The sequence below is a fragment of the Colletotrichum navitas genome, assembly GCF_030913465.1.
Source record: "Colletotrichum navitas strain CBS 125086 chromosome Unknown LY79scaffold_90, whole genome shotgun sequence".
Taxonomy (NCBI): domain Eukaryota; kingdom Fungi; phylum Ascomycota; class Sordariomycetes; order Glomerellales; family Glomerellaceae; genus Colletotrichum; species Colletotrichum navitas.
In genome coordinates this window covers 129,752-143,561 of record NW_026850636.1, presented here as the reverse complement: position 1 = coordinate 143,561, position 13,810 = coordinate 129,752, and the positions used below count along the sequence as shown (strand labels likewise).

The following is a 13,810-nucleotide window of genomic DNA, read 5'->3' as shown; positions in this document are numbered from 1 at the left end:
CATGAGTCTCGGCAACTTCGGGGAGCGGCTGGCGCGAAACCCAGTTGCCACTGCTGGGGTATAACCAGCGTGGGGAAGCGGGAGCTAGACTCAGAAGCGGCCAGACGAAAATGCCAAATTATGCATCAAGGGAGGGTCAAGTATTGAGTGGTCTTTGTTAGTAGCATAAGAGTAGAATGGTATCACTCCTTGGATCAACATCGTGACCGTACATTTCCGGTACCTCCGGCTACCCCTTTCGGAGGTCTCCCAGCACATGCTTTTCCGATCCCTTTTTGTGAACGATGCTCCAAAATCCTTGCCATGCTATCCAGCTTTGAGCAGGCACCGTCTTCATTTTGATGCAGTGGAATAGTCCACAACCTTGTGATGGGGCAGCTCCAAGCAGACATACACACACGAGGACGAGACACCAAAGCACGGGTTGTTTGCTTTGTATCGCCAAAACCATCACCCAGTGTGTGAAGAAGCAAGATGTTTCCTTCCCGTATCGCGTTACTTGATTCGAACGGGATAGTCTTGCTCGAGGATCCACCAAGGGAGGGAAAAGGGCCAAGAATATCGTAATACGAGAAAAGTAGGAGGTGCCGCTCCGCCTAGAGGCCCACCGAAATGGGGGGCAGGTGTGGCGCCATGTCGAGCCAGGACATTCCAGGATTCGCATCTTTCATGTCCCAAAGCGCCTTGAGGAAAATCGTCATGTTGGTCTTGTAGCGGAAATTGGAAGAATCCATGAGCGATGACATGGCTTCCAGCGCGAATTCCCTCTCGGCTGCGTCCCTGGCCTCGACAGCGGCCAGCATGTAGGGGAAGCTGACGCAGCGCTGCGCCTCTTTGGAGACCGCCAGCGTCATGTTGAGATCCGAGATGATGCTCTTGGACATGGCGGACGCTATTTCGTCCTTTTCGCCGAACTTGTAGCGCAGCCTGTGGATGAAGAGCATCGCAGCCGTTTTGTAGATCCGGCTCTGGGCCAGCATGTGGATTACCTCGCTGGTGGTGAAGCGCTTGGTGAAGTCTGGTGGGGTGGTGGGTTGCCATGCCTCGATCTCCTCTTCCAGCTTGGCCAGCGCCTGCGTCTGCTCCTCGACTGCAACTTCGTAGTGGAGGTGGTAGCTGATGCGACACAGCTCGTAGAGGTACTGTAGAAGCGGCATGCACACGCCCAGGTACGCGTCGACGTGGCCGTCTTCCGGGGGCGTGATGCCGCACACCGGCAGCTCGCGCAGCATCAGGCACTCGTTGATGTCAACGGCCGTCAGGTACACCAGGATGTAGTGCGTCCGCGTGTTGGAGATTTGCGCCGTTCCGAGAAGGTGCCGGACGTGACTCAGGATGTACCGGCGCACGGGGGCGGCGCTCGTGCCGAGGGCCATGTTGGAGAAGTATACGATTCCCAGCCCGAGCCCTGCCCAGGGCAGTAGCTCTTCGCGCTTCAACGTGGGCAGCCTACATGACCGCAGCTGCTCGACCGCTATCGCGCCGCGGTGGAGGTTCGCTTCCGGGTCGTACTCGCCCGTCTCTAAGCCCATTGACGCCGCGAACGCGCTGTACATGGCGATGTAGGCGTCCTTGCACTGGTCGAACATGCTGAACAGGTGGACCGTCATGTCGAGCTGCATGTTGTCGACAAACGTCGGACTGATGAAGTACTCCATAAAGTTTGACTTGTGCAGCAGCCTGGACAGCGATCTGCGCTCCACCGTGTTCAGCCGGCCCAGTGTGCTTCCATAGGGGCTAAGCGACTCTAGGATCATGGACGGCGGACTCGATGCCGATTCGGTCGATGAATCCGAGGAGACGTCGTCGGGCGGGCTGCCAGTTCTCGCGGGGGTTGTTATGCTTGTCTCCCGTGATGCCGAGCTCGGCGCGGGACTCGTGTCCGCCGTTGTATCCGGGGCCGCAACGTCGGCCTTACGAGGGATCGGGTATGAACACTTTGTGTTGCCGCCCATGTTCTTGCTCCGCATAGCGATCTTTGATCGTCCCTTGACCGCAGACCGAGGCACTGGGCGCACGAAGACGCAGTCCCGACCGTTCATCATGCAGCGATCGCATTGTGGATTGCCTTCCGTGAAGGTGCATTTCGATTTCTGGTAGTAGCACGGCGCGCACGCCTTTGCGACAGGCTGGGGGGGGGCGGTCAGCGTGTGTCCAGGGCAAGGCACTTCATCGCGCCCAGAGGTAGAGCAAGTGTACTAGTAAGAGTAATAATAGTAGTAGTAGTAGTAGTAGTAGCAGCAGCACCAGCAGCAATACAATTGGAAGGGAAGAACAAACAAGGTCGAGCAGAAAAGAGAGGGCGACAATGTCGACGAAGGTGACGTTAGAGTCTCAAGAAACTTTCCTAACCCCTATGCAGCATGCCGCAACGGAGATAGGCGATGATGAGAAAGCCGCTGCACTCACCATTGTGAATCAGACTCAGGTGGGGTTGCCCATTCGACGTGTTCCAAACAGCGGAAGTCCTTTAACACGACCGGGACTCGTACAAGAAATCTTGGCGGGTAAGGCCGAAGACAGACCGGTAGTACTTGATGATTCTGCCGCCGAGCGACGTGTATAAGATTCTCGTCCTCTGTTTTATTACTCCTGTAATGGCGGGAGACCGTTTCTGTTCGTAATCGCGCTGCTGTTGCTGCTGCCGTTGCTGCCAGCAATATTACTACCTCTTGCACGGGGTACTACGAGATGATCAGTGGTGCGGTCCGAAAAAAGCCCGCAGTAGAGAGCTTCGGAAGCGGGACGACAATAGTCGGTGGACGGCGTGTTGATCAGTATAGATAGATGGAGGTAAATGCCGAAGGAGTTAAGGATGCAGAGGGGTAGAAGTGATGTTATGTTATGGATATTGGGCGGAAGACCAAGAAGGCCTGTAGGGCCTAGGCTGTGAAGATAAGCTTCAGGTAGTGCGCATGAGATTGGATCGAGCAAGAGGCAGCCAGGCGGAGGCAACGGTATGACCCATGTTAGCCCAAGAAGCGGTGATATACGGTATTAAAAGGATCACCCGAGGCCTGGCTCAGTTGTGGATGCATGCGCAGTGGTCAAGTCAAATGCTACAAGCCTGCAACCCCCCTTTTGAGAGGTTGAACCTGACGAAGCCCAGGGATCAAGGACAGGAGGGCGGGGACGGAAAGGTCAGGCCACCCTTGGTCCGTAAGTCCTAACGCATCGAACAGTTTGAGGACAAGCACAGCAAGGTCAAGGTACAGATGAAGATTGAGCAGGGATGGGCTGGATGGCGCAGCAGAGGTGGGAATGAGGCAACGTAGAAAACGTCCTCGCCGCTGCCTGGCTCACATGGCAGGGCCGCCGCTCTGCTCGCTCGTTTACTGCTTGGAACGAAGACTAAGAAGACGGCCGGAAAGAGACTGCAGAAGCGAAGTGGTAAAGCCCCCCCCCCCCCCCCCCCGATGGCTGCGACATGATGTACCGTAGAGGCGCCTATACGGTTGCTTAGATGCTATTGAACTTGTACGCTAAGCAAGGCTACCACAACGCCATAAGCAGACTATTTCCTCACATGTGTATGGATGGTAGCACCAGCTCACCCCTTCATCCACCAACTTCAACTCCTCTCATAGCTATCTTGCAAACTTCTGCAGCGAGAGGGGTTACCGTGTCGAAAGCCGCAAGCTACTACCTAGTAGTGGCCGAGCTAGCGTGGGCAGATGGATGTTCACTAATTGGCCGCGGTGACGCCAGCCTGTGCGTTCCAAAGAGGGCAAAAGAGGCTGACTAGGAGGGGGGGCAAACGAAAAGGACGCAGAGACGGAGACGGAAAAGTGACCCCTACCAACAAGTGTCGAGCTACGGAGTAGTTTACTATGAATCCTGAAGGCTACACGTACCCTATACTAGGTACAACTACGCTAGTACCGCCTTTCCTAGGCTCCAGCCCAGCGGTATTCCTTGCTTGCAACACTGCTTCCCCCCTGAAACGTCACAGACGGCGGCGGTGCAGTTACTACCGATACCGGTACCGGTATGTGGGCACACGCATTAGCGGGAGCAGGGTTAAAGAGACCTGTACGGAATTAAAGTTTTCATATGCCTTCGCACGGACGCCATGTCAAGCAAGGGGGTAGGAGGATCCGAAGGCTGTCTTGAAATCTTGAGCTATATATGTAGCTATACGGAGTACTAGTAGTCGATGGGGGGCAGGCCCCGGGTGCCGCGGTGAGCGAGACGACTTGATGTCGTGTCGTCTCGATGTGCATGCATGGAGGGCACAAACCGCCTGTGCTTCCCTTGTGTCTGCACTCTGTTGTACACTTATGAGGTGCCTCTGAGACTCGAACGCGATTCGTGTGTCTTCCTGAATTGTCCACCACCTTCAGACTTAGACTGGGTCCCATGTGCACCGGCGGGATGGTCGTGCGATGTAGCGAGCCGAGGATGGCGCTCGGCCAAGCCAGCGCCAACCCCGCCCAGCCAGGCCGGTAAGCAAAAAACGGGTGGCATATAGCACACTCACGGGGGGGGGTCGTGGTCCCTTGACACCGTCCATCGGGCTAGTTCCCGAAAGCCTCGTCCGGTTTGGAAGTGACAGCAATATGATAGACCCGGGCGCAGTTGAAGGATGGAGGAGTGGGTGTGAGCAAATCTCTGGACAAGCGTGGCGGGAGGAGACGCAGCCAGACTGATCTGTCGGTCTGCTTCTCAGTAGGACAGCCTACCCAGGCTAGGTATTGTGCTGCAACTATAATCCTAGAGGTGCGATCAGCGCAGCAGGCAGTCCAAAGTGTCTTGGGCGAGATGTTGCTCGGGATCGGCTTGAGTCGAGTGTCTATTCTGTGGAGATCAGAGGAAACAAATAAACATTCCTGCAGGCACGGCTGCAGCTGCCGCACTCGCATTACCTCGTCCTGAGACGCGAAGCAGTGTAAAAACATATACCAACAACCGGTCACTGATTTATCTGCCGTATGAAATCGCTCGAGATAATCAAACAGCCACCCTCCTCCACCGGGCACATTCATCAACCAGTCCCGGGTTGCTTCCCCTAGCCGCTAAGCTTGTCCCGGTCCATACACCCGAGAAAGGGCCAGTCAGTTCACCCACAAAGTGTCGGACAGATATGCATACGTAGCACAATAGGGTGACTGGGGTGGTGCTGACTCACTCAGGGCTCAGCGAAGGACGCAAAAAAACTGCCCAAAACAGGGCTAATAGACATGAACTTTTCCCCAACTGCCTAGAACTTGTTGGGATGGCTTTGGGATTTCGAGAATCTTACGGAGAATTTGGCGGAGAGACAACATGAATGATACCGGTATTGACATGCAGCTAGTGTGGCAGTCACACGCTTTTTTAGGTAAAGTCGTGCTCCCTATGCGGGAGACTGAGTCGTGTCTTGACCAGAACGAACACACGTTGGAGGAGGTAGATATCACAAACCTCTTCCCTCTCCCCCGGACCTCCTGGACTTCGCCCTTCTATATCTCGATCTGCATTGCATTATGCGCATGCGTATTGACCATGAGAGACAGGGGGCATCACCCTAAAAATAATATGCCCCTACCTGCCAGATGATTGGTGCAACGCTTATATATGGTACCCGGCCCCAAACCAGTCCCTCCCTGCTCGCCGCGAGATTGACTGAAATTACCGACGTGGGCAACAGTGGGAAGAAGCTCTTCACAACCATACTCGCATGGGCACACGTTCAGGTTCTGGGGTCATCAACAACGGAACCATAGAGACGCTCTCTCCACCAACCCATTAGGATACACAAGTGTACGCAAATCGGAGTCATGTGCACGCGCCACTAGGCGCCTTTGGGCCAAGAGAAACTACGACTGCCTCTCCGTGGAAAGCTTCAGGGTTACATTTACCGGAGTTCGCGGCAAGGTTCCTAGCTGTTCCGGCCTTGGCCAGTATGTGCGCGGTAGCCAGGCCGGGTAGAGATATGCCAGCCTCACATCAAACATACCGTGGGCTTGGCATCTTTACCCAATGCCTGAATGGCGGCATTTCTCGTGTGCTTGTCGCAAGCTCGTGATCCCACATACGTTTCCTGTTGAGCCACCATCACCGTACCACTTGGCCAGTCGAAGCAACCCCTGCGACTAAGCTTGCACACCCTGCCATGCCGCGTTTCGCTTGCCCGTCGTTATATCACCTGCTCTCTCGGCAAGCAGATGGCCTCACTTGCGATAATCCCAGACTATGATGTCAATGAGGCAGGCCATATCTCGTCATCGCGAGCGGACGACCTCCGCGGCTTGGCGTGCTTCGTCTTTCGGTTGCAAACTCGTCAACGGAATTTAACCATGAATTGGGCCTGGAAATCCGGCAACGGACACCTTGAGTCTTACTATTGGCCCATATCACGCGAAATATGAGAAGAGAGGCACTTCTTTCCAAAACAAGCTTTGGGGTTTTCATATCCATTGAGCACCTCACACTGCTGGGACGTCTCCCTGACGTTGCCCGCCCTGTTCATTCTTCGTAACTTCTATCCTGTGCCCGCATATGGATGGGTGGTCCCAAAATCGACTCACGTGCATCATAGAGCTGCCCCCAAGAGAGTCTAGTAAATCTACCGAAGGACCAAACACACCATGTGTGAAAGAAACGCAGGGACCATAGCCCCAAGGGCAAGCCAGACAAACATCCTTCGACCCCGGATTTTAGGGCGCTTCCTTAAAAACGGTCTATGCAGGGAATTCAGAAAAAGAGACTAACCAGGCCCAAGTATCAGCATCATCTGTGTATGTGACTCACGCCAAATGCAGTTACACTTGGCTTTGGCTTTACCACCCAAAGCCCCTAGTCTGGTGGACCGTTTCTAAGATAATGTCGGCAAATCCCGCGAGACTCGACTCGCATTACTGGCATGTCACAATAAAATCCTACGACATGGCAGGATTCATGTTCAAGATAAGGTTCAGCTAGATGCTTTCTGGCAGCTGATCATATACATACTGTATATCCACCTCCTTTCTAGGATCCCATGACTGGAGCGCCCCTGCGATGGTGAGCACTGAGCAGAGAGTGCTTCTGCAGCCTGACCCTACTTTTCGCCCCCTCTACTACATCTTCTTCTCATGTTTACTGACCCCTCCTCCGGCTCCACTGCTAACTACAAGACGACAACATGGCAACATGGGATCCCTTGGGCTCTTTGATGTGACTTGAACTTGGACAGCTTCTCTGTGTAACTCTATGTGAAGCGAACACTCGGCAGTTTACTATCCAGTTGCTCTGTTTTGGCCAACAAAAAACAATGATGCCAAGTAGCCAGCGATACAATGATAACCGTCTCACCGTGATGCTTAATGACAAGAGCGTATCACCACCATCCCGCAACATCGTGTGTCTGCGAAGTTCCATGAAAGTCTTGGTACAGGCAAAGCATATCTTGGTATCATCAGCGCAATCGGAGCGCCAAGCTATTCCGCTGCTGTCAGCCTGTGGATAAGGGGATCGAGATCACAAGAAGGGTTCATGACTCGTTTCCCGGGGCCGCTGGAGACGTCAATTGAGGGCTGGAGATGGCCCGTTCTTCCCGTGTCTAATCGGCTCGTGCTTCCTGACTTTGCGGGGCCTCCCCTGAGCGGTTGTTTCGTTCTGGTCACGAAGCGATATAGGAGGTATGTCATATAAAGCGTCAATTGCTGCCCGTAATTGACGGCGTCGTATTTTGCGGCAGTTCTTTGACTCCGTACCCGATGATTAATTATGCTCCGCTCATTCATCGTCATTCTTCTATGTTCGGATTCGGAAGTTTCTCTGGGACTATGGTATCTTCTTCGGTATGCGGGCTATTCAACATTTCCGTTCTGATGGAACATGAGTTAGCCAGAGGAATCTGCCCACCGTGATGACGATGTAACGTTCCTGGTAGATGCACATGATTGCTCTTGGCCTTTTCAGTCTTTACGTGTAAAACAACTCCACGGAAACAGATAGTTCCACGTCTATAAGCTAGGTCCATCAACACTACGGTTGAGCATCTCCAATAGACGCAGCCAGTATTTCGCAGATGACGCAGCCTGAATCTGCAGCATCCTTGAACGCGACAGCGCTGACATGATGATAGTCCTAGACCTTCCTTGATCCCAAAACATTTTGTCGGCAAAAATCGCAGATGAGCATGGTGCTACTATCCATGTGTCGCGCTAAAAACGACGCCGTTAGTCGCAGTAACACAACTAACGCCTTATGTCACATTGTGACACCATGCTATCAAAGAGCATTGTTCTTGATGAAGGTCAAGACGTTGAACCATGACAGTTCTGGAGGACATAAGTTCAAATGAGCTTATGGATAGCCGCGCGGCAAACATCATGTATCGCTACCCTAGGTATATTACCAGGTCCAACAGAAGCGCCGGTGGCCACGGCCAATGTCCGGTCAAGTTAGGAATCCATCCCGTCACGACGCTCACTTTACGAGGGAGTGGTCAACTCTCCTTACATTTGCAGCAGGGCAATGCCTTCCAAGCCTCGATCTAGCCTACTTATGTCTGGTCTGTTATTTTTCTTGATTGGTAGTAGTAATCCCATCCTGGGACAACCTCGAATCCCTGTCCTTCTAAGCGCGGGCTTCATTCTCCTGCCTATGTTCGTAACGTAGGCGATTTACATACAGGTAGTTAGTTCGCTACGATAACCTGAGCACTTCAGCTTGAGAAACATAGGGGCACTCGCTATTGTGGTCGGGAAACACATTGCGTCTAAAGTATGTGCAAATTCACAACATCCAGAAACTTTGACGGTATCTTTGATTACTGAATTGCTTCGAGGAAAACCACCTGGTAGACATGAATATTGGCACAGAGACCGGCGTTGGTGGACCAAATGAGGGACCGGAATATACCCCAGCTACATATCCCGTCTACGGTAGTCATCTAGCTGGTGTTCTAGTCCTTCGATCATCTCGCCTTGTGTCACTATCTGAGTCCCAGTGTCTTCGATGATGAGCAAGGTTGCAAGGTTAGCACATATCGCCGCGATGGCCCCGAGCGGAATACTAGACTGCGGGTGGTAGGGATAGATGGGGGAGCTCGCCAACAGAGTGAGGAAGGCCATACCGACCAAACAGTTGAACGTGATGGGCCACTTCGTCTTTATGCCCTTGGGCGGGTCTCCTCCGTAGTCGGATCGCTTGAAGGCAGCGAGCCACTGCTCCAGCTGAGGTTTTACAATGGCATAGAGACCGCCAAACCCCAAGAGCTGCTGGCTCAATGTCGAGTAGAAGTTGCTGTCATACATGGGGACCCCTTCTGCGGCCTCGCAAAAGAAAGTCGCAAGCACTGTGAAAGGAAGAGATAATACTACGAGCCACGTGACCAGCGAAAGACCGAGGATACGCCAAAGTCTAGGTTCTTTATCGGCGGCCATTTGTCTCGCTCTGCTTCCGCCATATTGGAATCGGGTTCTCGGGGGGCTCTTGCGGAGCTTTCGGGGGGCGGGAGGGCGTGTTTGGTTCACTCGGGACCGGCCAGCCGAATTGACCGGCACAGGCTCAACAGCTGATGACATGGAATGGGTTCTTGGAATACCCATCTCGGGTATGACCAGCTTCTTTGCTACGGATCGTATCAGTACAACTTACGCATAGGTATTGATGTCTCGTCAGAAGCATTGATCCTTACCTTCTTCCATTTCTAGCCGTGACAATGTGTCTTGGCACTCCTGAATCTCTTCGTGGAAGAATTCGAATGTCGATTGTAGGCTGCGTGATAGCTGGTCCATGTACTGAAGATGGACTTCCCTTTCGAGTGCGCCGAGCATACTTTTTAAAGATTGCCATCTTCCTTCCGCCTTTGCAAGACGAGCTTGAAACTCCGTCACCTTGCACTGCAGCCGCGCAAGATCCATGTCTTCATTCCAAGAACGGAACGCACTTCTCCATCTGTAAGCGTTCGGATATCCGATGATCATCATCCTCTCCAGCAGCACTGTCGCGTAATGTGGGCTGTAACCCCAAGAATATGAGTCGTATCGAGGAAAGCCTTCATCAACATCGGCCAGTTGCATTAGATTCCTCAGGAGGGCGTAAAACCCTATGACAAGTTCAGGCCGGTAAGCCGCTAAGAAGAGGAAGGGAGAATCGAGACCCGGGGACAACCAGACAGCGCTCCAGTTGTTTACGAGTTTGAGGGCGTAGATTGGGCTGAAATCAAGGTTCCATTGATAATACTGTCGGATAGCCTCCGAAGCCTTGACTCGAAGACCTTCTGTAGTAGTGTCCAAGGCTGACTGGTGATCTATGTCCACGTAAAGAAGGGGGAAATCTAGCTGGTTGGCATTGCTATCAATGCCGTTGGCGGTCGTGCTGAAGCTTGAGCTGGACTCGTCCCAGCCTTGCAAAATAGGCAGTGGATTTGATATTGACGACAACATCTTTGAGATACTCAATGCGGCCGCCAGTTACGCAACAATGGAATGGGCTTTTGGCGCTCAATCATATTATATATCCATTTTCCTTTTCACGAGGCGGACTGGTGCGCCCTTGATGACTGATTGGTTTTCTGGTTGTACAATGATTTGATGGCTATTTTGCATGCAGCTAGTGGGAGTAGCTGAAACAGATAAGAATTTCTCTCCAGTGAAAGGCAACGTTTTCCGTTAGTGCCAGCATTCAGCCAGGGTATGTAGTCTTAGAATGCACGCCAAAAGCCGTTGGTGGAAGATGATTCGAAAAGATTGCAAAGAGCCTACAGCCAGCCGTCAGGTGAGTCTGCCTTACGAGCCCCGCCAGAGGCGCCTCGCAATGGGCGCCTTGCTGCCTGATAGCACGGATTACCGTCTCAATGATGTGTGGAATGATAAGGCCTCAAAGGACAGCGTAGATATTTTAAGAGAAAAGCTCGGATGAGTGCGGAATGTTTGACGTTGTGGAGGTCACATGTCACAAGATATAAGCGTTAGTTACTGCTCCGTAACTAACGGCGTCGTTTTTGGCTACTTGACACAACATGCGTCAGCCTGCTAGTCGAAGTGAACACATGCAATTGCTTAGACTAGCAAGGGGGAAGGGAGGTCCAAGGCGAGCCCTTCGGATATACGTCAAAGTTGACCGAAAGCAAATATGGCTTGTTGTTCGGAGTCTGGGCCGGCGTACCTTTTAAAACCCAAGGATTTTGTCCACCGGAACTGGCCGATACAACCAGAAACACGGTCTGCGGAACCGGCAGAATCTCGCAGCGATGAGTTTCATGCGGCAGTTGGTGAGTTATAAATGTGCGATAATGGAATATGTGACCAGCGAATCTACGAGTTTCCCACTTCCCGCATAACACAGACTCACAGTGGACGCCGGGCTTAGCCCACAGCCCTACAGTCGGAAGTCGCCCGACAAAGTGACCAAGAAAGGAAGAAAACGTGCCACTTGATTGTGGGCTTGGATGGCGCGAGACGGGAACAGAGGGCCAGATTGGCTGCGGGGAAAAGCCTGTTCCTGCAAGCCCTTTATCGGAACCCCGTTCCCAGGCGTGATGCGGGGGTATCGAGTTCAGTATCACCATCTCAGGGCGATATGGCGTCACGCCGGGTTCGGCTCCGATCCCCACACACCAACGCAGCGTTATCTATCTTCAAGCCGGGGGGAACCGCATGTGGCCAACGCCGGAGGACAGGCCTTTTCATAAATGCGTGGTGGGGTGCCTCGTCCATGCAGACGTGTTCTGCAGTCGCTAGACCCTGTATTAATGCTCTGCAAAGACGACAAGCTTCGAGATTGACATCCAGCAAGTCATGATAATGGGGAAGAGCCCGCAGCAACAGCTCCAAGTCGCCATCGTCGGCGCCGGCATCGCAGGCCTCACGGCGGCGATCGCGCTGAAGGACCACCCGGGCATCAATGTCCAGATTTACGACAAGGCAAAGGAGCTACGAGAAGTCGGCGCGTCGATTGCGCTCGGACCGAACGGTCTGCGGACGTTGGAGAAGCTGGGGATTCACAATGCGCTCGACGATTCCATTGCGTTCCGCAACAAGTCAGGGTATCCCATGATCTATCGGTAAGGGTGTTTCTCGGGGCCGCGGCGGGGCTTGGCAGTTCCGGTCGTTGATGTCGTGAAACAGGCATGCCGTCACAGGCGAGATCGTCTCCGTTGACGAGCATCGCGGCGACGTGGAGGCGCGCCACAAGACGGCGCGCTTCTATCGGCCGCATCTGCAGCAGGCTCTGCTCGAGCACGTCGACGCCGGCCAGATGCACCTCGGCAAGGCCTTTGAGACCATCAGCAACGACGAGACGACGGGAAGGCTGAAGGTTGGCTTCACGGACGGCACCAGCATCACGGCGGACTTGCTCCTCGGCGCGGACGGCATCCACTCGGGGGTGCGGAGCTGCTACGTGCCGTCATCCCGGTCCAAATGGACGGGCTGGACGGCGTTCCGGGCGGTGTACCCCATCTCGCACGTGGCGCACATCCCCGACCTGCCGGAGGAAGCGGAGCACTGGTGGGGGACGGACCGGACGTGGTTCATGTCGAAGCTGGGCAAGGACCTCTTCTGCATCGTCGCCTCGCACCAGAGCGACCCGGACGCGGCGGACGCGCCGTACAAGGAGACGGTGTGGAACACGGACAGCGACGTCGGGCTGATCAGGGAGCACTACAAGGGCTGGCACCGGCTGGTGCGCGATATCATCGACGCGACGCCGGCGGACTCTCTGAAGGTGTACCCGAACGCGTCGGCGCACGGGCTGGAGAGCTGGGTGATGGGCGGAGGGCGGGTGACGTTCGCGGGCGACGCGGCGCACGCGCACGGCGGGGCGTTCGCGGCGGGCGGCAGCCTGGCCATCGACGACGCGTGGGCGTTCGCCTCGGCGGTCCGGCACGTCTACCCGGTGTCGACGACGGAGGCGCCGACGGCGGAGGAGATGGCGAGGGCGCTAAGGCTGTACGAGAAGACGAGGAAGGCGCACACGGACCGGGTGCTGGAGACGGTGCACTCGACCAACAGGAGCAAGGTGGCAAGGCTGGGCGTGGAGGAGACGGACGAGGGGCTGCGGGCGAGGATGACGAACCGCGTCGAGCCGGTCTGGATCCACGAGCACGACGTCGAGGCGGTCTTCAGGCAGGTCCTGGCAGACGAGGCCGACGCGAAAGAGGAGTTCCCAAAGGCGGCGGCAGGACGGGCGCCGGAGGTGCAAATAGAGAGCCGTCTTTGAAGGGCCCTCACGGGCTGAGATGTCTCGCACCGAGAAGGAAATATAACGCTGATGTGCTTATAAGGGCTGTGTTGTGTTCTGTTGTTCATGCTCTCTATCTGTCAGGACATGCCGAGTTGTAAGGCGTCAGTCAACACACGCCCATATTTGTCTGTGTCCGTAAGGTGATTTTCTACTCGGGCTATATGCCACCAACGCCGCCTTTTCCCTTCCAGCTTCGGGAATAGCAATAGTATTGGCTAGCTCCTCTACACTGCATGCCCATCTTACTTCTCCTTATATCATCCATCTGTCTTATGTCATCCATTCATCTTATGTCATCCGTCTGCCTTATGTCATCCACTGAGCATCCTCGGCCGTTGCTGCATGCACTAATAAGGGAGGCGCCTACCGTTAATCCCGTACCTGTCGCGGGTGATCCCACCTCCAAGCCTATGTATGATTGGTCCATGGACCCACCCTCTCTCTCGCTTAGCGATGCGGGCTATCTACGGCTGCCCTGAAATCCTTGCTCTCTGGCCAATGGATGAGCTCTTGAAGGACCCACTTGCTCCCTGGCAGGCTGTTCCTTCCCTTCAGCTGTGTGACGGCGACGCCTTCAACTAGGTACTGGTAGGTGGGTCAAGGGTAGGTACGGCAAGTCACTATGTACCTACCCCTCCGCGACGTTGTGCTG

General features: G+C 54.3%; 4 protein-coding genes across 4 annotated transcripts; 2 read left to right on the top strand and 2 right to left on the bottom strand.

Annotated features, from left to right (window-relative positions):
- Positions 1-135: 135 nt before the first annotated feature.
- On the bottom strand, positions 136-2,213 carry LY79DRAFT_568414 (fungal-specific transcription factor domain-containing protein). Its single transcript, XM_060558964.1, has one exon. The coding sequence runs from the start codon at positions 2,043-2,045 to the stop codon at positions 597-599; it is 1,449 nt and encodes a 482-aa protein (XP_060409169.1). The 5' UTR covers positions 2,046-2,213; the 3' UTR covers positions 136-596.
- Positions 2,214-5,449: 3,236 nt separating this feature from the next.
- On the top strand, positions 5,450-6,045 carry LY79DRAFT_410854 (uncharacterized protein). Its single transcript, XM_060553088.1, has 2 exons — positions 5,450-5,556; positions 5,615-6,045. The coding sequence occupies exons 1-2, from the start codon at positions 5,535-5,537 to the stop codon at positions 5,908-5,910; spliced, it is 318 nt and encodes a 105-aa protein (XP_060409168.1). The 5' UTR covers positions 5,450-5,534; the 3' UTR covers positions 5,911-6,045.
- Positions 6,046-8,834: 2,789 nt separating this feature from the next.
- On the bottom strand, positions 8,835-9,746 carry LY79DRAFT_525568 (uncharacterized protein; the record flags this gene model as incomplete). Its single annotated transcript, XM_060555746.1, has 2 exons — positions 8,835-9,541; positions 9,608-9,746. 2 exons carry the CDS (start codon positions 9,744-9,746, stop codon positions 8,835-8,837), a joined length of 846 nt encoding a protein of 281 aa, XP_060409167.1.
- A 1,851-nt stretch (positions 9,747-11,597) lies between these two features.
- Positions 11,598-13,225, top strand: LY79DRAFT_410772 (uncharacterized protein). The gene is made up of 2 exons (XM_060553087.1): positions 11,598-11,977; positions 12,042-13,225. The coding sequence occupies exons 1-2, from the start codon at positions 11,712-11,714 to the stop codon at positions 13,132-13,134; spliced, it is 1,359 nt and encodes a 452-aa protein (XP_060409166.1). The 5' UTR covers positions 11,598-11,711; the 3' UTR covers positions 13,135-13,225.
- The last annotated feature ends 585 nt before the right edge of the window (positions 13,226-13,810 follow it).